A 26,164-nucleotide genomic window follows, 5' to 3' on the forward strand; every position below is an offset into this window, starting at 1 on the left:
GTCACCAGGGCAGCTCTGTCTGCCTGTTATTTCAAAAAATGAATACTAATACTAATAAACAACAACAAAAAGAAATAACTCTGAGCCAGAGTGGTACAGTGCTGGGCTAGACTGGGGAAATCCAAGTCCAATCCCCATTCAGCCATGAAACTCATTGGGTAACTCTGGGACAGTCACTTAACTCTCAGCATAACCTTCTTTATAGGGCTGTTGGGAGGATAACTTTAACCATTTGCACCACTCTGGGCTTCTTGGAGGAAGTGCAGGATATACATGTAGAAGTAAATATATACATATAAGCCACAGGTAAAGCAGAGATCAGCTATAAAAGTGGAGAGCAAATGCATTCTGTAGTTACAAGGGCAGTTCTGCCTGCCTATTTAAAAATGCTTATCTAAATAAAAGAGAAAAATCACTGGTTTTAACATTATGCTTGCTGCAGCTATGAACGATCTCTTGAATCTTAGAAGACCTCATCGGAAGCAAAGATGCATGGGAACACCCTCTCTCTACTCCATGTCTGCTGAACAGCTAGGTGCCACTCTCTGCTCGCCTTGGGTGCCCACCACTTAGGGGTTTTAAAAAGAGAGAGATCGATCACTTCCTTAATCCTTGATCAATGAACCATAACCCCCATTGGACATATTAATCTTTCAGGTGCTGGCCACAATCCAGAGAAAATCCTGGTTAGCTCTCTGCATAGCAAATTTATTTTTAAAATAACTTTCTTTCCAACACAATCCATTCCTTCCCTACACCACACTCACATGGAAAGCCACTTCTGCAATTATTTGAAAAGCAGTTTGAACTCAGAAATCCATGCATATGCCCTAAAAGAAATGTTTGGTTTCTTATGCCAGTTTCTAATCTAATTAGTCCAGTTTTACAATTTGCTGTTCCTTCCAGTGTTTTATGGCATGTCATTTTGGGAATGGGCTATTATGGGCTTTGCATACAGATCAGATCAAAGAGCAAGGGAGAGAAAGCAGAAATTGCATTCTACCCCTTCAAACAAACACAAAGAAGCCAGCAAAAGATCAGACACCAACAGCCTACTTATTCTCTAACCAAAATGGTGATTGGCTTCTTCTGAGTAGCTAAAAGAAAAACACTTTCCCACACTTTGGGCACTCTGATTGGGTGCCTGAGGAGTCAATCAGCCTAGTCCCTCTCTGAAATTGGTTTATAGGGCAGTCCTAAGACCACCTACTTTGCAGAAACAAAAGTAAGCAAGCTTATTGACTCCTGCCTTATTAATATTAATATTTTAAAAGATGTGGGGCTTTTCATTTGTTCTTTGAGGTTGGTGCTACTGTCGCCCACCTCACAACTCTGAAAGCAGCAGCAAGGTGCAGGCAAGAGCAGCAGGGAACAACAGAAAGAAGCAGTAGGCACACAAAATGGAGACAGAGACAACATGGCTGACTAAGAAATGTAAGGTGAGCACCACCCACTTTGCCCATAAATAAGATCCACCCCTAAGTGCAACTCTTGCTAGATGTATTATTTCAGACTGCATCTTTATTTGCTTCCGTTCCAGACTCCTGCCACCTCACACCTGACACAGCATAGTAAGCCCCTGCCCCAACAGAGTGCACCACATGCCAATTTCCTCTGATCTACATCCCTGCAATTTCCATCCCTGGTTTGCCCCTTAACCTCATGATGTGCACAGTGCACTGCACACTAGTTTCCCACCACCACCCACCTCATTTTCCCTTTCGTATCTCTTATCATATCTCTCACCTCATTTCCTCTTCCATATCCCAGTCTTTCCTTTCACTCTAACCCCTGACAGTTACCCCACCTCACTTAACTTGGTGGTGGTGGTGGCGGCAGCAGCCACCAGCACTGCTGCTCTTCCTCTTCCTTCCTCCCTCCTCTCACTCATCTGTCCCATTGAATTGTTTGAAAAGGCAGCAGGAGGATTGCAAAATGTAAGGAAATATGTAGATGACCCCACACTTTCTTCCACACTGTGCCCCATGCAGTTTTTGTAGTGTGAACAAGTACAGTCTAGTACGGATGTGCACGAAATGGATTTTGCATTCTGTTTTGAGCTCAAAATGAAATGCAAAACATCCAAAATGTTTCACCAAACAGCAGTCGATCTGGCTGTTTCAATGAAATAACTCAAAATGTTTTGAGTAGGGAACAATGGAGAAACTCTTAACACCCTATTGTTCCCCATGGGTAGCTCCTAGGGACTTCAAAGTGGGTTGGGTGGTAGGGCATGAGTGCTACCACCCAACCCACAAATGAAATGAGCAAGAGGGCAGTGGGGGGGGTTGGGGGTGAAAGGCTTTTTTTAAAATCACCCACTTGCACATTTCTTTAGTGGGTTCGGTGGTGGGTAGCACCCATCATGCCCTACCACACACCCCACTTTGGTGTCCTTAGGAGCTACCCATGGGAAACAATGGGGTGTTTCAAGTTGCCCATTGTTCCCTATGGCCAGAGTAAGCTGCACTCAGAAAGTGTACAATTTGCAATGCATTTTGCAACCCTGCCTTGAAAAACATTGAAGAAGCACACAGTAAAAGTGAATCTGTCCCTCCCAACATAGAACACACATTTCAAACATAGTTCAAATAGCCAAAAAAGAATCACTGACCCAGAATCCACTGCCAGCCACAGTGCCTTCACTGCAGTAACATCAATGGCAAAAGTTGCTCTCTCACGCACAATTATGACTGCTTATGTTCCTAGCATTGCAACAGCTACCACAGCAGAACCCTTAGCAGCAAGCATAGCCATATGCTCAACTAGTGCAACTTCAGCCACATTTTGACCGAGTACACCGTGCAATATTGCAAAACAGACTAGGGCAGTGAATGAAACACAAACTTGTGTCAAGGCCAGCCGTGGAGCTCATAACAGCAGTGACCAAGAAATATCTCCCCGCTACACACACACACAGCTCCCTCTGTCCATTTCTTGCCACAAAACTATCTTACAAACCAACCAGATCACAACTCAACGAAGAGAGGCACCCAAATTCGGCCTTTGTCAATCTGAGATCCAGCAAAACCAGATAGTTATAGCAGCAATAGCACAGCATATTATACTCAGTGCTGAGAAAGGAAAATCACAAAATCAAACCTACCTTCCTCTTTTCCTGGTGTATCCTCTTCAAGAGCAGCATAAGAGCTCTATCTCCTAGTCCCTTTGAATACATTTTGAAATTCCCTCCTCCCGTCCTCCAGCCAATGGGGGCACAGTTGCCCATGACAACACTTGATTTGTATGATAACAAGCCCACCAAGAAGCAATGAGCAAGCCAATTGGAAGCCAGTGCCAGTAAACCAATCAGCAAGAGGAAAAGAGTCCTCCAAAATGGCATTCAGAACATCTAATGTTTCAGTCGAAATGGGGATTTTCTGCTCTAAGCTAAAAACAGGCCTTTTTTTTAAAGAGGGTGTTGTTTTTAGGCTCGAAACACTCTAAATGGCCTGTTTCGAATCGCAACGTTTCACGGTTGAAATGTTCTGCATATCTCTACAGTCTAGCCATGTGATCCTGCTTGACTATATAGTTTAGATCATGTGTGCCCATCTGTGTCTAGGGTTGCCATCTCCCCCAGATTTCTGGGTATTTACTGGACTATTGCTGGGCAACCTTTTAACCCCTTAGCTTGACTGGATTCCCAGCTTTCTTTTCCTTTTTAAAAAGCTAAGCTCTAGGCCTTGTAGAAGTGGAGCTAATGAACAAACCCTGCAGTCATTACTCTGTTCAGCTGCTGAACTTGGAGAAAGGCAGATGAAGCACAGGAGGTTGGCTGGGAGAGGATCACAAGAAGTAATCCCCTAAGGAATGTTGCCTTTGTTTTATTGTCATCAGGGCAGTTGAGAGGATAGCTTGATTCTTATATAAATCACTGACTATCTGTATATTGAAATGTTTAAGGTTTTTGGCTTTACACTGCAATCCTTTCTATGCATGCCTACTTAGAAGTAAGTACCATGGGTTTCAATAGGTCTGTAGCCTTAACTGAAAAGCTCAGTATATATTTTTTGTTCTATTGCTGCTTATTAATATCTCAAACTTAGTATAGTCTTCATGTTTCCTACAGATATTATTTTGTTTTTGTGTGTTTAATTTTGCTTTAAGCCACCATGAATTCTCCCTGTCCCCTGCTCTTTTCCCAACTATATTAGTATTCTAAATTAAAAGCAGTTAATTTGGGATTAATTTTATGTGATTGTCTCAGGATGTAAATGGTGACCATGACAAGGATCAGATCTGAAAGCCTTAATCCCTAGCACCAATTTTGTAGGGTCAGTTGTAGAATTTAGTGGTGATGAACATGCATTCAGCACTACTCCTCAGCATGATCTTTAATTTGGTATCATCATAAATCTTATCTGGTATTTTCACTTTCACCAATAAATAGCATATTCAGGTACTGGGAAATGGGGTGGTTAGAGAACGTTAAAAACAGCTTGTATATTAGAAAACGTTGGGATATAAAGTCTGGATGTTTAATGCTCATGTAAATGGTCAGGTAAAGAGATTCTCCCCAACTATTGTTGGTAGATATCCAGAGCAAATACAAATCAACTCGACAATGAATCGGTCAATTTGCATAATTTCTACAATATGCAAATTATTTTCAAACTAATTTTGCATAATATAAAAATAAGGATGCCTGGATTTGGAGCTTGAATATGGCAACCTTATCCCTGTCTCAACAGATTCCTGAACTATAAAATACTGTCTCTTGATTTCTTATAGGCTAGCTGACCCATTGCTGCAAAAGATGGAAGACAGCTAAAGAAGGCACAATGTCATATTCTATAGACTGCCAGATGTGCTTGAACATCATACTATTGTTGAATTCAGTATTTTTCTTTTATTGCCTGCAACAGAAATGACACTATTTATTTTCTCACAGTTTAAATAATTTGATCAATCTGCACAAACAGAAAACAAGGGAGTGTTATAGCTCCAAAGTTTCTGTGATTCTTTGTTGCCATTTCTTGGGTAATAGAAAATGTGGCTTCACACCATTTCACCACCACCAAGGACACAGTGGCTCCTAGAAGTATCACAGTGACCACAGAACTGGGAACAAAAGTTGTGTGTTCCAAAAAACTGTTGTTAATGTTGCACATTCTGTGTGTGATGTTCTTGTCCTTGTTCATTTCTGAACACTGCATTCTTTGTCTGGCATTTACAGCTAGATCAGAGACTGGTGGCCTTTGAAGATTATTGCTCAGAATTTCTCTGACAATGCAGGGTCCCTCTGCACACCTATTTCAATTCTATCCCTTAGTTCTGTTTTTGCAAAGAAATTTGGAAGATGTTTACAGTTTTCCATTAAATGTGTGACAAGCTACTGATGTGTGTGCTACAAATTCTCAGCACAGGATAACTGACTGAGGTCATATAGCAGATGTGGGGAAGAGTTGGGAAATTCTAGTTATACTGTATGGCTGCTGAAGGAACTAGAAGAAAGAGTTCTTTCCATCGCTGCTACTCTTGCTGAAGTAATTATGTAGCACATTTTAAAATGTGGGTGTTTGGTGGTGGTTGTTTTTTTGCAAGGATGGTAGTGATGGTATGTATGTTTCAGCAAAGTTGGAATAATCTAAATAAAAACACTGGATTTCATAGCAGCAGATCACTATATAATGTTTAATGAAAATCAAGAGTGCGAAGGAGCAGTCTGTCCTATGCCTGTTTACTAATCAAACCATTATTTCATTTAGCAGAGCATTGTCCTCAGTGCTAGCAAACTGTAATGCAGCACAAACCTTCTTCCTCTTACAGTTTTACAATAGTGGAATGTTCAGCTGCTTAAAGGTGCGCAGCATCCCCAACAAACAGATGTATGACATACAGACCCCATGATATTCCTAACCTTGTAAAGTCATTCATCTTTTTCTGGAACCAAATATGCTACTATCAACCACACTGGCAATGTGTTCTGAAGTGTGCTGAACACACTTCCTTCTTACTGTGCTCATTTTAGTGCCTGCCTTATTTTACTATTTGAAAAAATAAGGGAAGCTCCCTGTTTAATGAACATTAAAGATTGTTAAATGTCAATGCCACTTTCAACAACATTCATATTCCAATGGGAAAACTGATATACATGGTTTGGGATTTGTCAACTTCAAAATAAGAAAACTCAGGTGTCCTGTTCAATCTATACATTCCTATTTAGCCTTCCTTTCTTTTACTTGCATCCAACATTTATGCCCTATAATTTTTCAGTGCTTAATCTGTTTTGGAACTGAGGACAGTTTAGTAAGATTTTTAGCCTCTAATGTTAGAACTGCATCATGTACAATAGTCAAGAGAAGGGAGACAATTGGGTCTTGATGCTTCTTTAAGCACCTTTCCTTCAACCTCAGGTTTCTTCTTCTCATATCAGACATTGTTATAGTCAGAATTGGAGAAAACTTGGCAGGCAAACATGCACATCCCTATTCAGCACAGGGCAGTTCCTTTTAATCTTGTTTTTGACAGTCTCAGTGCACAGGCACTTGTAACCAAATTCTATAGAGTTTGGAGACTAAAGTCTGCTCTCGGACATTAGTTAGGCACTTATGTTGGACATAATACACTTGTAGTTTAGCAATGTTTTACACCCATGTTGTTTGTTAGAAGGCCAATATGCATTATTACAGTATGACCAGAAAATGAACAGCTGCATAGAGTAATAAATTGTATTTAATCCTTGACCTGTATTATAGGGTTAAGTACAACCTGGTTGTGTAAATGAAGCATGACTACCCAAACCACTACTTTCCCAGCTTTGCCATTTATCTCCTAAACTTGGATAGGATAGTCGTCAACTAAACTTGGTACACAACATATCTCAAAGTATGGCCACTCACCAGTTATATTTCTATTTCTTAATAAAAATATGAAACAGTAGCAGTCCCCGCAAAACATAAGCTGCTTTCATTGGGGTAGTCTCCAGCCCAGAGTTCAGTCAGCTGGGGCAGGAAAGTTAGTTCTGTTTCTCTTTGGAAACTTAAATTTTATTTCCCCTTGCAAGTCCAATTGACCTTGAAAGGTGGTAGTGTCTGACCAATAGTCTGAAGAACTGCATAATTCTGTGCTCCCTAATCTGAGCAGATGAAACCAGCCACTTTCAGAATGCTGGATCGAATGTTTGGAATGAGTAAGCATGTCATTTAGAATCATTTGGCTTTTTAGCCACCAGAACAAAGGCAGAAGGATCGCAATTGGTGGCATCCACAACACCTCAACTTCATTAAGCCTGGCATCTATGGATCACCCATCAACAGTACACATCTTTTTCCCCTTCTGGTGGAAAGAGCTCAACGAAAAGGGTGAAGAGGAGCTGGGTTCCAGGTGGAACAGCAGGGGTACATGATACTGAACAGTCTGCTGAATCTTGCTCTCCTAGCAATCAGTGAAGAGACTGAGGTCATGGCTTACATGACAGGATGGAATGGAAGAAGATGGTCTAAACCACAGCTAGTCCATTGTTGGCCCAATGCACATATCATACATGAATGTGCAGAGGCAGCATACAGAACAAGCAGACACACAGTACAGGAAACCCTCATGCTTGTGCTCACAAAATATATTTTGGACATCAGCTGTAGGGAAACAAATCAAGAGTCTGAATGTGCAATCACACAATGAAATAAGCGCCATCCACTACATTCCTGGGTCTGACTAACAAACAGTTGACTATCAAAGGCACTGTTACTTTCAGCAATAAATGGCAAGCAAACTGAATAAGTAGTTTTAAAATATGGTGGTGCTGTGATGCAGAAACATCCTAACCATCGACAGCAGATGTGTACCTTGGGAGGCAAGCTGGAAACCACAACAGAGACCAGTAGGCCTGCTTGTTGTGCAGCACCCTATGCAGCCATGGAACACTTGGAGAAATATGGTGGGGGGTTTAAAAAAAAATTACCAAAATAAAGCTGGCAGAGACTCTCCTGAGCAAGGAGTTGAACTGTATAGGCACTGTGAGACACAACACGCTTTATACTTTTACAACACCCTGTGATGTAGGTGAAACAAAATGACTTGCTTGAGATTCAGTTATCTTCATAGCGGAGAGCTGCTTTCCTTCTACTTCCGCAAGGTGGAACCGAATGCTACTGTGTTAGCCATCTGGGTACACAAGCACTTGAAGCTGTCTCATTTGAATCAGACTCTTGGTCCATCTGCTCTTGAATATCAGTTGCTCTCCAAAGATTCAGACAGAGGTTTTACTAATCCTGTTACCTTTTGATTGAAGATGCTGGAAACTAAATTGGGGACTTTCTGCATGCAAAACATGTCCTGTAGCACTAACCTGCGATTCTTCCCCTACTGGAACTACACAAACATAACCAATCATATGCATCTTTTTCTATACAATTATTCTCCTTCCATGTTGGGCAATATTGTATTTGAATGGGCATATGCAATATTTATGGCATTGTAATTCCCAAGCAGCCTAATGAGGGGTTTAGAGATACCTAAGCTACTTGGATTTTTGAAAGTTACACTAGTTCCCTCCCTTCACTGAATCTGTACCCTTTGCTGAGATATATTTCTTTTAAATTTATTTTGCGGTATGTTTCCAATAGAAAGACTCCATACACCCAACACCTGCTGAAACTAAAATCCATCTGAATGAGTCAGATTTTGCTCAAGCATGTAGTAATTTAAGACACTGATTATTGAAATGATGATGCATCATGATAAGGAAAAACCTACATCCATTGAAGGTTAGTAGGAACTGACAGTGCTGCTTAGTGATTTTTCACTTGTAGACCAAGAGCATCATCTAGTGGTTATAAAAACCATGACAACTTTTGACATCTATTGTGCTACAAACTGATTTCTGCAGTCAGCTTTGCTAATGAGGCATATTTCAGTCTCCAGATTATGGCCACAATCCAACTCTGAACTAGGCTCACAAACTTGCAGATGTCAAGGAGCTTATACTTCTCTAATTTTACATTGCACTGTAGCCTGTAAGTGTATAGCTTATAAATAATCAGAAAATCATACATAAAATTACTAATCCAAACTATAGCTTTCTTCTGGAGGAAAAGCAATTCAGAATCTGATGGAAGCACAAAATAGACAAATTGAGTGTAATTGCATGTATTTACTTGTTTTGCATAGTTCGTTGTGCTTCTAAAAATCCAGTTTATGAAGGATTTAAGATGGGTTCTTCATGGTCATAGACTGGAGCAGCAGAAAACAGAGAAAGTAAATTGCAAAGGGAATTAAGCATAGATTACCTCTTAAACCTAAAACCCAACTCTGGGCTGACAATGGGAAATCAGTCCAGTCCCAATCTAGTTCATCCCAATCTAGTCTTAGAACAATAAAATAAAATCTGCTCCAATTTTATCCAGGCTTTGTCCTGCACCAATGAGAATCAGAAACTTTATTCAAAAATGGAAGATTTTTTTAATATGACAAATTTGGGGGCAGATACCATTCATATTCAGAGAACCAACAAATACAGTATCTGGATGTGGCACTAGATGTATTATAAATAAGATACAGTACTTGAATCTCCATGCATTTATGTTGAAGCCAGCAATCAAGAATGGCTTGAATGTCTGTAAAGTGGCCCAATACACTTAGATGCAGGGTGGAGGAGGCAGGAAGGAGTACTTCCATTCTCCTCTATAGACTACATTTGTTCCAGCCAGAGGAATGAATCAAAATACACAAGGCAAACATCTTTGCTGCAGGAATGGTTATTGGTTGTTTCAGCACCACTCTATTCTCCTGCCACTGGCAGTTCTCCTCTTTACTTTAGTTGAGGGGTGGGTAGGCTGGGGAATCCTCCCAAATTTCTGTTTGCAGGGTCTCAAACACCTCCTTGCTAGTAGCAAGGCACTCCTTGATCTCTGTTGAAACCATGTTATCTCTAACAGAAAGTTAAGAGAGAAACCAACAAATAGGAGAACATAACTTTTATTGCTCACCTTTTATACAATAGCACACCTTTCTTTCACAGCTTGACAACATTTCTGTGCACACACGCACACACACACACACACAAACACCAGGCAAGGCGCACTAATGTGACTTTTAGTAAAGAAAAAAAATGTAACAAACCCAGCTGAAGAGCATTTTGTCATAAGCAAAATGACAAAATGAGATCATCCTGCATTTGCTGATCAGTGGTATTAACTCGTGCATAAAGCAAAATTTCAGCTTGCCATTACTGCTAGCTAATTTCAAGTAAAAATTAGGCTGGTCAGAGGATCGACTGGTTTCTGATGGATGAAAGTCAGTTTGAATTATGCTGAAGCAAAGGGCTACATATACTACCTGTTTACAATTGAGCATGGCTTGAAATGAAGTTTGCATGGTATGACCATGGTTGGGGGCTCTGGTGTCTATGTGATAGCGTTTTCAATGAGTGTGAGATAAGGCTATTGAACAAGTCATCAGCAGAAGAGCTCATATAATAGGTACAGACCTAAGGAAGGAGGCTGAAACTCAGGGCAGTTACAAATGCATAGATCCAACTGACTTGAATGGGATTAATGCACAGGTAACTGTACACTTACCAGCAGCTTTACGATACAGGTTTGAAGCCAGCTTGGTGCCTAGGAAAAATGAGAGTGAAAAGCAATATCCAAAATTGCTTGAACAGCTGAAGATTATTTTAAAAGAAAAAACAACAGACATCCTGGCTTGCATATTACAGGTTTGAAGAGACATGTACCCCAGGTCTCCACATTCCTTTTGCAAATAGAATCATGGCTGCTGCTCTGAAGTTCTGAGAGTTCTGATAAAGAAAGGCTGCATTTAGATTTTCAGGCAGCATTAGACTGTCATGTAAACCTCCACATCTGCTCAAAAGCAAGGATCATCTTCCAAAAGCAGCCTGCCACATGTTGTCTGGTACCAATTCAAAAAGAAAAATGATAACAGGCTTCTATTACATGAGCTCTGCCAAAATGGAAGCTATAGCCTCAGCTAGTGAAGTGTCTTCCTTGTCCAAATCCAGATTGATTGTACTGATAACCTCCATGCTGGAAGTGCTGCTCAAATTGCCCTCCTTGATTAAAGTTCTGTGCACCTCTTCCTCCCCATCCACCTCCTTGCCCACCACGGCCTCCACGACCACCTCGACCTCGTCCTCCTCCACGGCCTCCACCACGATCACTGGGGTGCCCTTCTTGGTATCTGTTGTCTTGTTGGTAGCTGCCGCCACCACCTTGATATCCACTTCCTGAATACGACGACTGGTAGCCACCATAGCCACCTCCTTGGTAGCCACTACCACCATGGTAACCACCAGTTTGAAAGCCTGTGTCTCTGTAGTTTCCATCTCTATAATTGACGTCTTGATAGCTGCTTCCTCCACCATCGGTCCAGCCTCCCTGAGGCTTGCCTCCTCTTCCTCCCCCACCTCTGCTTCCATGGTCATAACCACCACGTCCTCGCCCTCCTCGTTCATGACCCCCATGTTCATGACCTCCTCGGCTTCCATAGGAGTCATACCCCCCACGGCTTCCTCTGTCATAACCTCCTTGTTCGTAGCCTCCTCGGCCTCCTCTGTCATGACCTCCTTGTTCATATCCTCCACGGCCTCCATATGATTCATAGCCACCTCTTCCACCTCTGCCTCCACCGCTTTGCTGCTGAGGACCATCTTGCCTTTTTTGCCACGGTGGCATCTCGGGAGGTGGCGGCTCAATTTCATTGGGTCTACCACCTCTGTCAGGGACTCGTCCCATTAACACCTAGAAGCAGAAGAAATGAATGTTTTGGAAGAACTATGCTATTGAATAATGTGGCATTTTTATAAATATTCTATACAACTACAGTTCCGTGTAGGAAAAAGTGCTGAAATGCAAATGCTGAATAACCTATTCAAAGAGATCAAAACATCAGTGTGTGTGTGTGGGGGGGGGTGGACTTTGACCTGCTGAAAGTGTAATAATTCAAACCATTTAGGAAGATAAGTGGTCAACATTTGAAACGTGTAGAAGAGTAACTTGTCTCTTAGTTCTAACTGCACATTTTAAGATCAAAGCTGTTTTGTTCTCTTGATCTAAATCATCTTCAAAACTGATTTAAAAACAAAATAATATCATCATGAGTTCTGAGATCTAAAACTTAATGAACATCTAGTGATATTTTTTACTTTTGAAATCCCTTAGCCTTGAAGTGGATTATGTAAGCACAAACTTTGAATTATATAATCAAACATGGAACAGGTTATCAGTAGCAACTCCTGAAAATTACCAAGTGAACCCATAATTGAAATGGAATTTGCATCTCTCTCTTTCCCTCCAGTCACACTTGTTATCTGCCCTGTTTCACCATCTTTATTTGAAGTCCACTCTGACAACACGTTCCTAAGCAAAAGCACCACTGTGGTGGGACATCATATCTTGCATCTCCTTAACTAGCCATGTTTTCTATGAATTATCTTTCTGCATAACTAACTTGAAATACTACATTGAAACTGCAATCTCACAACAAATTAGTATCATGAATCAAGGCATAGGCTGTGCCAATATAATCTAGCAATTTACTAGCCAAAATGCCCTTTAAGTAGACAGGTAGTAATTACAAAAGTTAAGAGTGGTTTCCAGCCCAGATATGCTGATCTATTCTTTATCAGCATGGCATGGGTCAGTTTTTATTTATTTTTATTTTTGGAAAGGCGGTATATAAAAATCAGATAAATAAAGCAGGCATCCCAAGTTGGTTTACTAAAGTTAAAATACAAAATAACTCTATAAAAATCACATTTGAAACCTTAAAATCAGTTGAACAGTAAAAACCATAGCACACCAAAAACAACCACCATAAAAATACAAAGCAGGAGAGCGAAGAGATCTGGCAACCCTTAAGGGGTAAAAACCTGAATAAATAAGAAGAGCAGCCCCACATAAAGCGCACTGCAGTAATCCAGCCAGGACATGACTAAGGCATGGGTAACTGCAGCCAGATCTGCCTTCTTAAGAAAGGGATGCAGCTGGTGCACTAGTTGAAGCCAAGCAAAGGCACCCTTGGCCACTGCTCCACCTGAGCTTCCAAAAGCAGAGCTGGGTCTAGCAACACCCCCAAGCTGGTTGAATCACCCAATCCCAACTGGCTTTCCTACTGACCAGCAGCACCTCTGTCTTGTCTGGATTTAACATCAGTTGGCTAGGCCACATCCAGCCCATCACCGCCTCCACCCCTCGGTTTGGTACATCCACTGCTTCCCTAGGATCGGATGTCAGAGAAAGGTAGAGCCACGTGTTATCTGCATCGTGATGACACTTCAGCCCAAACCTCCTAATGACCTCTCCCAGCAGTTTCATGTAGATGTTAAACAACCGGGGGGGGGGGGGGAAGCAAACCAAGCCTTGTGGGACCCCATAGGCCAAGGAGTCAAGCAGATGTCGCCCACTGGAACCACCCCCCTGGTGCAAAGTTTATCACTCCTGGGCAACATATCAGGTTTCAACTGTTGTATTGGAACAATTGTGATTGTTGCTCATTCCTGAGAAATGTAAATTTCTTAAATCTTGGTAAAAGGAAGGAAAAGGGAGAGAAGAGCATCGGAAGCTGCCTTTTAGCGAAGCAGACCATTGGCCCATCTAGTTCAGTACTGCCGACACTGACAGGCAACAGTTCTCCAAGGTTACAAGCAGGCGGCTCTCCCAGCCCTACCTGGAGATGCCAGGGAGTGAACCAGGGACCTCAGCTGCTCTCCCACCGAGCGATGGTCCCAACTGCCAAGGGGGAGTATCTCACAACACACACATGTAGTCTGCCATCCAAATGCAAACCAAGGTGGACCTTGCTTAGCAAAGGAGACCATGCCTGCTTGCTGCCACAAGCTCAGCTCTCCTCCCCATGCATGCATGTGTGTGCTGAAAGCAGTATTATTCCATCACACATGCTACATTAGGAACATATCCAAGGAACAAAAGAGATACCTTATTAATGGCACAAGCAGTTTTCTCTCGGATAGACCCACTACTAGTCTTCATAATCTTGGACAAGTCTTGTCGAGCCGCCAAGAGGTGAGCAACCGATATCGCGCCTTTGGTAGACAGGATGGCACGCTTTGGCTGATAGACCTTAGCCAACTTCTCTGTTTGGCTCTGTTACACAGAAAGCAAAAAGGCAACACACAAAAGTGAAAGGAAGCCATAGCTGCCTATGGAGCCATCCAGTATGCAACTGATTTTCCTACATTTTAACACAAGAAATTAAAGGCCCACAGTGCACATGACTGAGGGCCAAAACAAACAACATATGCCTACCATATGATTGGGGTTTGCATGCTTGATTCTTCAGATTTATATAGATTTGCAGGGCCCCTGCATGGAGGGAAGGATCTCTACTTCCCCCTCAGGCCCAATCAGCTATAGCTGCTATTTGACCCCCAAAACCCACCTCGAATTGGTGCCAATGGGAGCTTTCCCTTCCATGTCCTTTTCTGGATCGGGATCCCAAATGATTGCCATTTACATTTGAAAAATAAAGCATGCAGGCCCAATCATGCAACAGGTGTGCCATCTAGTACAAAGAAAAGGGAATCTGAACTAGACACCACTGATTTGCTGCCAGGAGTCAATCCGGGCAGGATGGAATCAGAAATGCAACGAGGGCTATAGCACACATATGAAATGGCCTTATATCAGGCCTTGGCAAATTTTCCTTTGTATCTAGGAGCCAGCCCAAACATTTAGAAGCCAGATAATGGACACTTGACAAAATTACTGGACTTCGTGACAAACACTGTGGTAGTCGGGAGAAGGTAAATGGGCTTCCCTTTATCCTCTTTGCAAGTAACAGAACAGAACAGAGCTTCCTGGGACAAATCTGTCAAGCCCTGCCTTATATGGAGACAGACCACTGGTCCATCTAGGTCAGCAGCACCATCCAATCCAACTGCCAGAAACCTTGAAGGGCCATTTCAAGAGGTCCCTGCTACCTAAAATTCCAGCAATACCATGAATTGCATCTGGGTATGTCAACCATATGCTCTACCACTGAACTATGGATCCTTCCCTAGCAGGAACTGGGAGAAGAGTGTCTTAGCATGAGTGAGATATCTTATAGAGCGGGGATAGGCAACCTTGGCTCTCCAGCCATTACTGAACTACAACTCCCATCATCCCCAGCCATAATTTATTGGCCAAGGATCATGAGAGTTGTTGCTCAGCAACAGCTGGGGAGCCAAGGTTACCCACCCCTGCTATAGAGTAATATAGGTTATCTTTGGAAACTATATAACTAGCACTACTGTAGACAGACTTTCACATTAGAATAGGAAAATTATTCAGCTGAAAGATTGTACGACCAAGCCACTCAATAGAAATATTCTTATTCTTTTGTTAAAAGCAAGGAATCCAGCATCATTAATTGGAGAAAATTAGTGATTAAATGCAAACGGCAGATATATAGCAAGTTCAGAGAAACAGACTGCCCCTAGGCACGTGCATAGCTTATGCTAAATTTTATTTTCATGTCACAAGATAAATCACCAAATCAATATAAATTTTAAACAAAAACTTTTAGGAAGTTCATAGAAAGGTACAATTAAAATGCTGGAATTCCCCAATTTGCATTAACTAGAAGAAAAGGCAGTTTTCTAAATGACAGCAAAAGCTCTTTGCAGGACAAATCATGCTTACAGAAAGCAAGTTTTACCTTTGCTCTATCTGACCAGCCAAATGACTGAACAGTCACATCCAGACGCTTCACTAACAATTTCCTCCGGACTTCATATTCGTTGGCTATGGCTTGATTAATAGCTTCAATTTTTTCCTGAAATTAAAAAAGCATGAATTTGCTGAAATCTGAACACTAAGATACATTAAGATCCAAATTTGATACCTCAGGCCAAGATCTAATCTAACATCTTACATGTGAAAAGATGTTTTGCATACACAAAGGGGGAAGGTTAATTTTCAGCAATTCCCTCTTCAGCTACCTATGCCTTCTAAAAAATATGTCCCTAGGGCTATGGGACCTCAGGGGCATATTTTCAGGAGGCACAGGTGGTTGCAGAGGCGATTTGCTGATCACTCTCCCTCTCTGTTGCACCCACAACACATTCTTCCATGCATGCAGCATTAGTCTGAATGCCAGCCAATGAGCATTACATGACAGGTGATTAATCTTAAAATAAGATGGACACCTCTGTAGACATGCAATTAGTAGAACCAGGCCTAGTATAGGAAAATATCCCAAAGAGGTCTGCTCTACGCCAGGAGCTGACTTAGTGTCCCAAAAGTTGGCACCATAGTCAGCACTGTTTTTCCAAGCATAATTTTCTTGCAACTACTGGTTTGCTTTCTCCAACATCCCCCAGTTTAATAATAAAATGGTAGCAATCTTTGCCCTGATAAAAAGCACAGCAGTGCTATGAAGCTTCAAAATGTTTTAAGTTTAAATGTTTTAAGTTTAAATGAATAATCTAAGTATTGATGATATCAGTAAACCTAACAAAAGGCAAGACAACTTAGGAGACCTATAGTAAAGTAAGCACTCCCAACTCCCTTTAGATCAAACAATTAAACTGGTTAAGAACAAATAACAGGAACAGAAGCAATTAGTTGAACTGCTCAAAACACGTAGCTGCACAACCAGGAAAAATTGGTTCTGTGGCTTCCTATCAGAAAAATACAGTTCTTGCTTAAAAGAATACTGGGGATACCAAAACTCTGAGGACAGACAATCATTCCCATCAAAGCAATAGCTCAAAAATGGAGGCTTGGAACTCTCATGCTTCTCTATACCAGGATGTTTTCGAGATCTGCATCTTCCACATCTAAGGTACCCTTTCCACTTATCAAGATGCAGATGGCATGCCTTCAGACATTGCTAAATCTTCCCTGCCAAAAGCTGCAGTGTCATGGTATCATGGAAGAGTGCCCAACTTCACTGCCAGACACTTTATAGCCCTATGGATAGTAGGCTGAACTGGATCTCTTCAGTACTCTTACCACTGTTTTTATAGGCTGCCCACAGATTACGAGAAGCATAAGTGAATAATCAACGCTATATTCATGAGATTCAATATAGCCTTATTATAAGCATTTATTGAACAATAAGACAGAAGAAAAAATCCCTTTGCCTCCTCTGTAGGGTTTCCAACAAGTCTCAGTCCATTCAGGAGCCTGATTACATAAATGAATTATTTTGTGGCATTCTGCAAGATGATGATGATGATGATGATTAATTCGATTTCTATACCGCCCTTCCAAAAATGGCTCGGGGCGGTTTACACAGAGAAATAAAAAATAAATAAGATGGCTCCCTGTCCCCAAAGGGCTCACATTCTAAAAAGAAACATGGGAGTTGTAGTTCCTTTTACATTTTAAAACACAGGCTAGAAAATATATTTCACAAGTCAGTAGGGTTCTTTGGTTACAATCTTTAGTTATCCTTCTGAGGTACTGGGTTTTTCTATCTGGTTTCCTCAGGAGCATCAGACAAACATAAACCAGAGTCTGGATGTTGGGTTGGGTTGGATTGAGCTTGTGCTTGAGAGCCAATAACATTCCCCACCCTTCAAATATATTTTGCTTCATGCTCATGGTAAAACTGAGAACAGAAGCCTGAATCTGGGCACCCCTGCCTCATATTTTGATATATTTTAGTCTTTTCCATTATGCTTTCTTGAATCACCTGAATAATTAGATAACTAAACTATACATTGCCTGCAGACATTCTGGTGTGGTACACTTGCAGCACCCCCGTTCACTGCTTCTGACATATTATAATACAAGTGATATGGGTTAATCTTCTAAAGAGATGTGCATGGAGATTTCCTCAAACATTCAAGAAAATAGAATCCTTACACCTTTGATATTGTAACATCTTTCATGTCATTTAATTTATACTTGATATTTCTAGTTTCGTGAGTTGCCATGAGAAGTATACTCATCTTTACATCAAAGTCAACATAAAAATTCAAGTGAACAAGGTTGAGGACACTTAAAGCTCTATGGATGATTGACTTACCCAATGAACTGGACCCAGTGGTTTTGACAGTAAAGGTTTTCCTACGTGATTTGGAGGAACCTTTGCTAATGTTTCTTTTAACTGTAAACAAAATACAAAGAATTAACATATTATATTAAAAACTAGCTTACACACACACACACACACACACACACACACCCCAATCCAAACTGCACTTACTAGGGAACAAACCCCATTGAGTTCAATGAGACTTACTTCTAAGTAATGCTTAGGATTGCACTGTTCGATTTGAAAGTTTGAGCATATGCATAACACGTATAGAAGCTATACAAAATAATACATCTCTAAGCATAATACCGGCTGGTGATCAGCTTAAAATAAATTAGGATCTTCTACAATATTTTATTATATGATTATGGCATCAGTAAAGAAAGAAAAAAAGCTTTGATACAAGATTCTGTTTTACCAACAATCTTAACACATTTTTGGGGAGAATTATCAACTCGGGAACAGTATCTTTGACAGCTACTTAAGAATATTTATGGGAGAAGGGGGAGAATTAAGATAGGAGGGAAATGCTTTAGGTTAACTTCCCAACCAGTTCGGAAGAAAATGACTTAACATCTAAAGCCCTCCCCTACACTCCTCTTGTTTCATGTTTATGAACATGAAACAAAATCCTAAAGGGTATCGATCCAAAAAAATTGCATGGGATATGGTTGGTGTCTCCCCACTACAGGTGTGTGCATGTGCGCACACACACACAGGCTTCCCACCTACACCTTCCGTCTTCAATTGCTCAGGCTTCCTGAAAAGCCACTCTTAATGGCATGCAATGCAACACAGCCATGAGGTGAGTTTGGGAATGGAATTGCTTCCCTCTAAGGAACTGTGAGATGAGGTATGCCTTCCACTCATGCGCAAGCATCCTAGTTGTAATTCTGACTCTCAGTTCTTACTTTTTTCTCTATCCCACTGAAGAACTGGAACATAGTTATGTTGGCTGGGGGCTTGGACATGCCTAAAGCAATACATATGCCTTTGAGCTCCTGAAAGACTTCACTGCCACCACCTTCCTGGGCTTTTTTCGGCACAGCATTCACACACAGCATTCTGGCAGCTTCCAATTCTGAGATGAGGTATGCTGAAAGATGAAAGGTTACATTTCAGCACAATATACTTGTTTTTACAACTATTACCTTGCCAGCTAGCCAAGACCACACTATACCTTATTAGGAATAACTGAATGAGAGACTAAGTTTAGAAGGTCACAGACAAAGTCAATCTGCGTTGTCTTTGTAGGATGCAAGAATATGAAGTAGAGCCAGAATACATGTTAGGATTTTCTCAAGTTCTGTGTCACGTAGCTAGAATGCCAAATGGGTAATTTCATGAAAAGCTCTCTTATTCTAAAAAATCCAGTACTATAGTTTTTCATCCACTGCAAAAGTGACATGCAAGAGCCATTTATAATCAGAAACATCATTTAGATGGCAAGGGAAGAAGAGCAGCTTTGTTGATATTCCTTTCAGCTGACTGTGTCACTTGTGAATGAGGGTTCCATGGAGAGACCGCAGTGTGGTTTTAAAATAGCCCAAAGGGCCAGTTAGTGCAGCCATGAATAACAAGGGAGGTCTTCCCTTTGGGCCTTAAGGTGCAAGATAATATCCAGGGACTCCCTTCCCCCATTCGAGCCCAGGCAGAGAAAGGAGTGAAAAGCAAAGAAAAGCAAGGAAAATGGGGGGTGGGGTGTTCTTTCTTTTTGGAGTTCTCTCCCTCAGCTGCTGTCCTGAGGCAGACAGGAAAGGAACTTTGCGGGGGGGGGGTGCCTGCTCTGAACAGGAAACTTTGCTATGTAACTTCCTGTCTGTTCCTGGGGCATGCTGGGAATACAACCCACTACAGTAGGATGGGCTCTGATTATGGTGACAAATGCTAATCATATTTGCTGCCAAAAACACAAACAAACAGAGGAAGATGTTTTATGGTTTTAGATTTTGAGGCAGTAATGAAAAATGAGGAAGATTTGAAGCTGGGGCATCAACAGATCCAGCTATATTTTTTCTCTAGTTATCCTAAGACCACAAGCAGCAAGAGGAGAAGAACAAAAACGTCACTATTCTCACCCAACTAGCATAAAAAGCAACAGAAACAAGTAATTTATTTTCCCTTGTTTTTAGATAAGTGTATTCGACTTACTGAGCAGCAGGAGGCAGTTTCTCTGACTGAGAAGGCGCTTTGTGACATCTCCGGATGTTAGTGTTGTATACGGGCAGTTCATTTCACCAAGTAACCCACTCATTTCAAGCTGGAACTCGTCAGCTTCACTTGGGCCTGAACACACAGATTTTAGTCAAGACTGCTGAAGTCTCTGACAGGAGTTAGGACAAAATGTTATCTTAGAAGAGACTGCTTTCAAACAAATATTCCAGTTCAGATGATCACAAACACAACCCTAAAGAGGATTTGAACCACATGCTCCCAGTTGTAAGGGAATTCTTGCTATATCACCCATGGGTCTGAACCTGGGAGTTATGATTTAATTATTGTTTACAAATCAGGATAACAGGGTTTGATCCCACTTTGATAAGCCATAACTCCCAAGTACAGGCTAAACATAGAATTGTGATTTTACTAACCAAGTTTCTTTTGTCAGAGTTCTATGCTGGAGGAGAACTCCTTGGGTTTGTTTTCATGATGCGACAAACCATTCCACAGTCAAAATTCATTGCTGAATTCTGACTGCTTTCCTTCTTTAAATAAATAAAATGTTTCCAACAAAATTAAGAACCTGAAAAAAGAACACACATGAGAAAACAGATTGCTCCAGAGAAAGTTGTTTTTCTGAGTTGTATACTTAGTTGGCTCTGTATACACTGTGATTTTATAAGGGCACCAAGGAAAAAGGCTCTATAGAATGCAATAATGAATGCAGAGTTCAGCTCCCACAGAACAGCTTTCTTTCTTTTTCCTTCTTTAAAAAAAAAAGTTTCTAGCATCTAGATATGCATGGTCATATGTGGGCAGTACCTGTTGACATGAGTCGGATACACAATATTGGCTGAATAAGATTTTCAGTGAAGGGAGTCAGTGTCTTGCACAGCTTCTTGCCCCTTCCCATAACTAGATTTTGCAGAATAAATTAAGCAAAGCATGATAAATTATGCACACATGCATATATTGTAGAGACTGCAGAATTCAGCTTTTCCCAGTTTCATATTGCAAATAAAAGAAAGTCTTAAAGTCCAATTCTATGATGATGGCAGACAACTAGCTATTTTGATCGCCTGCATATGAAACCCCATCATATGACATCAGTGTGGGAAGCAGCATACATTTCCTAGGTCAATACACAAGTTACATATACATCAATTAAGTCAAAATAATGGTTACTTACTATTAGTTGCTTGTACATTTTCTTCTAGTTTGCAAAATAACCTTAACTCTGACACTAGCCAAGCACAGAGTTTGGTAAATTCAGGCGAACTGGCTCCACCAGAAGCTGCCTGAGACAGAGCTCCATCTTCTAACAATGGGCCTTTGTAACTGGCAAACAAGATTAAGAACATGCTATTAAAGTCCATTGTCCAATTAAGGGGTACACAATCCATGCAAATAGGGCAATAACACTATAACACGATAACACTTTAAGCCTAAACATGTTTACTACTTGGAATAAACACCACTGATTTTTTTAAAAACACCTTTATTTTCAAAACAAGTGTGTTTAGGACTGCAGCCTAAATTACCTTTCCCACCAGAATCAAAACTTAATTATGTATCACTGCATTTCCCCCTCACATCCCATTATTATCATCATCATCATCATCTTTGTCTCTTCCATTCCTCTCTCTTTTGGTGTTTGATAGACTTGCCTTTCCCTTTTATCCGTTCTTCAGGTGTCTCCCCTTTTGTCAAAATTTAGATTATATTTTCCTAAGGAAAAGGACCTCTTTTTAATTTATTTTTGCTCATGGTGCACTGTAAAAATCAATGCAGATAAACTAATGTACAGCAATGAAGACAAGAGGAAAGGGAATACCTCTTGTAAATTTTGTTATGCTGAAAAATAAACACTGAAAACACGGTTGGGTTCCAAAGAAAAGATACATGCGTGCTACAAAAACTGAACAGGCAGCCAGAGTGAACTGTGCAGCAACCACATTTTTATTTTAATCTTTGTATACTTTCCCCTGAAGAAGAGGCTAGTCCTCAAAATGCTTTTGGACCATGCTGTATCGTTCCTTTTTTGCCTCATTGTCAGTGTGATGTCACCCCTTTTGTCTGTTCCCATCCAATACTATGAGCTAAGTCAGGGTTGGTGGACATAAAGGGTGATGTTTATCTATGGAAGCATCATCTTTAAAACCTCAACAAATTAAATTCTGCAACTTAAACCAATAATTTGTGTTCAGTGCTCATATTTAGTAATCTTTGTTTTTATTAATCCTGAAGGTATTCTGCCATATAAATCAGTTTCCATTTATTTTTTCTGGGTGTCTGAGTACAGTCAGTAAAAATAAAATAGTCAAGTTTTTATTTTTATCTTTGTGTACTTTCCCCTGAAAAAGAGGCTAGTCCTCGAAATGCTTTGGGACCTTGCTTGAATAAACTGCTGTACCGTTCTCTCCCCCGCCACCCACCCCGCCCCCAAACACTGGACGTACCCTTTTAGATCTATGATTTTGTGCTGCTCAGTGCATTTGTGATATAAAAGGATGAAGCTTAAAAACAATACAAAAACACCCCCAACTTATCTCTCACTCTTACATGGAACTCCCATGAGCCTCCCATCCAGATGATGGAGTTGGTGCACACTGCTTAATTTGAAAATGCATCAGGTACTCCCAGGCTACTCAGAGGTCCCAATAACATGATTAAATGTTGCTATTGTGGTTTACTTCCTCCAAGGAATTCAGTGGCATACATGGATGGGGTTCTCTCCTTTATCCCCCAAAGGAATCCTGTGAAGTAGATCAGGCTGAGAGAAAGTGGCTAGTCCAATGTTATGCAGTGAATTGCACAGCTCAAGTGAAGATTCTAATCTAGGTCTCCTGAGTCCAAGCCCAAGCCTTCAACTACTACACAACAATGGTTCTCCAGATGTTATATTTTATGAAGAACTCAACTTTTTTTTTCTATTACTAAATAATGGCTCACCTTTAACTTCTCCCAACCTGAAAACAACACTCTTTAACAAACCAATATCAGAAGTTATCATCACACTGAATACTGGAAAGGCCGGGGGGTGGGTAGAGAGTGGGGAAAGGAACAGATAAAAGACAAAAGCATTTTTTAAAAGTAGGTTTTTTAAAAAAATTGGTTTTAATAATTACCCTAGGTCTTCCAGTGACTCTAAGATATCATTCTCCATGAGCTCAAACTCCATTCTAGGGCTTCAAAATGAGCACAGAAGACAGGAACCTGCAGGAAAAAAAGAAGGAAAAAAAGAAGCCTGAGTTAATATCACCTAACAACATCAAGCGAACATCATAGAAACTGGTGTGCATGTTTTGTTCCAATAGCATTTGATAGCCATTACCTCTGGCTATGCGTTGGGGACAGGAGAGGGGTAGGGAGAAAAACAAGTTTCCCCCCACAAACCTGTCTTGTTGGTATGAAGAGCAAAAACAATTATCCAATTAATTCCCACCCCACCCCCTTTCCTCTATAATGATCTATACATAGGCAGGCAGGCAGGCAGTCATTTGATCACGTCTTCTCTCACCTAGGTTAAGGAGAACCTCTTTTCTTCCCCCTCCCCACTCCTTACGGAGGGGGGCCTCCCCCATCAGCGGCGGCGCCCCGGGATCTCTCGCTCCCAGCGCCACCACCTACCTTTCGCGCAGCTGCTACGCCGCCGACTGCTGGGTTGGCATGTCAGAACGTGGGGGAAGGGCGAGGAGAGAAAGAAGGTCCCCTCTCCCTGACCTCTCACCCTGCCTCAACAGGGTCGTCTCAAATCACGCCTGACTCAAAATGTTCCACTCTGCGTATTTCTAACCCACCTGGTTCATTTCTCCCTTTTTAGATGATCATACTCATCTATTAAATTCCTTCCTTTCCTTTCCCCAGGAAATCATTCCTAAAGTACAGTAAAATTTTCTGTCAGGCACCGCAAAGAACAGCCTCAGAGGCAGGGCTTTCTCACTTTCCCCCTCCGGAGATAGAGGGGAACCACGTTGAAAAGTGCTGGGCCTGAAAGGAGAAAAGCTGACCTAGCGGGAAAGGGGACAAACTACCTCAGACAGCGGTCGCTTCTTTGGCGAAACCACAAATTCCGGCTTGCCATAATTCAGCTTTCCAGGATTGGTGGACTGGAGGGCAATGTTGGCTTCCTCGTGTGAACTGGAGCCTTTTGAGACAGAGGCACTAAGCACTTGACTTGATTGAGAATAGTTGAAGCATCATGGAAGTTAGCACAGTTACCCACTGAGCATCAATTTTAGGGCTGTAGCGAGCAATAGGCAGGCGTCACAATGTTGCTGAGCAGTGTCGGGAACGGCTGGGGATGCAAAATATGACGCATTATTATTATTTGAAGGAACCTAGCTCACTGGTAAAACTGTTCCTGGAAGCCTGCTTTTGAGCCGTTTGTACTTCTTTTGATGTTACCTTTTCTGGTGAAAAAGAAAGGCAGAATATAAATACAATTGGTAGGGTTGTTAAGGAGGAGGACTGCAGTCTAGTCTTGACCCCTAACAGGCTGGGATTCTGCAAGGATTCCCCTCTCCTCGTGGGGAGGTAGACGCCACACCTGCTGCTGTGTAAAATGGTACAGCCCACGAGTAGTTTTACCACCTCATCCTTTTTAGTGCTGCTTATCTTATTTAGCTCCACACCTCCCTTTGGGGAATGCCATCTCTTCTCCGGCTACTTCTCATGCTTTAAACTATATTGGTAAATTATACAGAAAGGGGACCGATAGCTTAATTTTCTGTTTATGGGAAGAAAGCAACTGCCTCTTCCAGAGGCATGCAAAAGAAAGAGATTTGTGTTCTTTAGTTTGGCGAGTAGCAGACCGAGAGGATGGGAAACCACGTTTCTAAGGGCACCGGAGGGGTAGGAGAGACTCTAGGAAGTTTCTCGAGCTTACGAAATGTGCCGTTCCTAGTACTTACACAAGGAAAACCATTTACACTGATTGGAGTAAGATGGCAGAAAGTAGGCACTGTCTTCAGGCCCATATCAGCCAAGCCAGGTTTGGTGGGGGCTATCCCACAGAAAAGCTAATTACGAAAAATTACTCAGTGGGTAGCTGGGGAAAGAGCAGAGGTCTTATCTTCCCCTGTGTTAGTGGAGCTATAATAGAACAACTGTTTCACTATTGATTAAAAAAAGGAAAGTATTGGAGTGGCAAGCATTAAACAGGTTGTTCATACAGACATTCTGTTTATACATAAGGGCCAAATTCTTATTGGAAAAACTAGCAAACTGTCTACTAATGACAAGACTACTAATATTCAGCACTCCTTGACATGTCTTCATGCTTAAACTTTTGAGGCGTTCAATGAAGGAAGGCTGCTTTTCAACACATATCCTATATAATAAAACGCTAAGGCACCTGCGTCCATGTCTCTTGCAGGTGTTCTGCGCATGCGTGGTGCGCACGCCGCTCCGCTGGTGAGGAGGCCGCTCGGATCCCCGGCGGCAGGGCTTAAGTGCTCTCCGCCGCCGCTACAGCCCCCAAGAGCAGCCGCTCGGATTGGGCCGCGTCTGTGGCGCTGCCCGGAACAGCCACTCCGGTGGTGGGGAGGCCGCTCGCCGCCCTGGATCCCCGGCGGCAGGACTTAAGAGTCCTCCACCGCCACTACAGCCCCCGGGAGCGGCCGCTCGATTATGCCGCGTCCGCGGCGCCGCTGAGGGAGGCCGCACCCACGGCCTCTAAGCAGGGGGCCGCCCTTGATTCTCGGCGGGGGGGCTTAAGAGCCCTCCGCCGCCGCTACAGCCCCCAGCGCAGCCGCTATTAGGCCTGGCCACGTGCTCCTGACCGGCCTAGGAGCTGCTACGGACATCCTCTCTCCAGCGAGTCAGAGAGAGAACTGAGCCTGCAGCCAGCTCCCCTGTTCACAACTCTTCTAGCACCCGTTAATGTAACGGGCTTAACAGTCACTAGTATATTCATAATCAAGTGCTCTTAGAACGTTACTTATGTTTAAAATGCTAATCCCAACATTCTACACATAAGATCCTCAATGTGGCTTACAAATACAATAAAAAATAAAATATTGGTGGCTCATGAATTTAGAAAAGTTTAGGC

The 26,164-nt window shown here is 41.8% G+C and overlaps 2 protein-coding genes across 11 annotated transcripts in view; one reads left to right on the top strand and one right to left on the bottom strand.

Annotated features, from left to right (window-relative positions):
• RASGRP3 (RAS guanyl releasing protein 3) overlaps window positions 1–5,618 on the top strand; it is a 106,657-nt gene extending 101,039 nt beyond the window's left edge. For 5 of the 7 annotated variants that reach the window (XM_053303934.1, XM_053303923.1, XM_053303946.1 and 2 more), the window contains 2 exons: window positions 1,303–1,439; window positions 4,735–5,618. In XM_053303934.1, the coding sequence (XP_053159909.1) occupies window positions 1,303–1,425 (123 nt within the window). In that variant the 3' untranslated portion in view covers window positions 1,426–1,439; window positions 4,735–5,618. The remainder of the gene's footprint in view (window positions 1–1,302; window positions 1,440–4,734) is intronic. The other 2 variants (XM_053303914.1, XM_053303956.1) reach the window with 2 other exon arrangements.
• A 4,287-nt stretch (window positions 5,619–9,905) lies between these two features.
• FAM98A (family with sequence similarity 98 member A) lies at window positions 9,906–24,380 on the bottom strand. 4 transcript variants are annotated; one of them, XM_053303984.1, is made up of 9 exons: window positions 24,147–24,380; window positions 23,241–23,328; window positions 21,302–21,450; window positions 20,104–20,238; window positions 18,864–19,048; window positions 17,944–18,024; window positions 15,625–15,741; window positions 13,902–14,069; window positions 9,906–11,705 (listed from the first exon to the last, which is right to left on the bottom strand). In XM_053303984.1, the coding sequence occupies exons 2-9, from the start codon at window positions 23,291–23,293 to the stop codon at window positions 10,932–10,934; spliced, it is 1,662 nt and encodes a 553-aa protein (XP_053159959.1). In that variant the 5' UTR covers window positions 23,294–23,328; window positions 24,147–24,380; the 3' UTR covers window positions 9,906–10,931. The 4 variants fall into 4 exon arrangements, with proteins under 4 accessions (XP_053159959.1, XP_053159938.1, XP_053159939.1 ...); XM_053303963.1 differs by lacking the exon at window positions 24,147–24,380 and adding an exon at window positions 23,743–23,852; XM_053303964.1 differs by lacking the exon at window positions 24,147–24,380 and adding an exon at window positions 23,633–23,768.
• Between the last annotated feature and the right edge of the window lie 1,784 nt (window positions 24,381–26,164).

This window comes from Hemicordylus capensis, chromosome 1 (genome assembly GCF_027244095.1).
Source record: "Hemicordylus capensis ecotype Gifberg chromosome 1, rHemCap1.1.pri, whole genome shotgun sequence".
NCBI lineage: Eukaryota > Metazoa > Chordata > Lepidosauria > Squamata > Cordylidae > Hemicordylus > Hemicordylus capensis.

What these genes read in the sequence shown, in the direction of transcription:
- FAM98A (XM_053303984.1), bottom strand. Translation starts at nt 23,293, where the DNA reads ATGGAGTTTGAGCTCATGGAGAATGATATCTTAGAGTCACTGGAAGAC. An exon ending in AAATGTACAAGCAACTAATA is followed by an intron (nt 20,239 to 21,301) that starts GTAAGTAACCAT and finishes CTGTGTGTTCAG; the next exon opens with GCCCAAGTGAAGCTGACGAG. An exon ending in GCTGGTCAGATAGAGCAAAG is followed by an intron (nt 14,070 to 15,624) that starts GTAAAACTTGCT and finishes TCTGTGTAACAG; the next exon opens with AGCCAAACAGAGAAGTTGGC.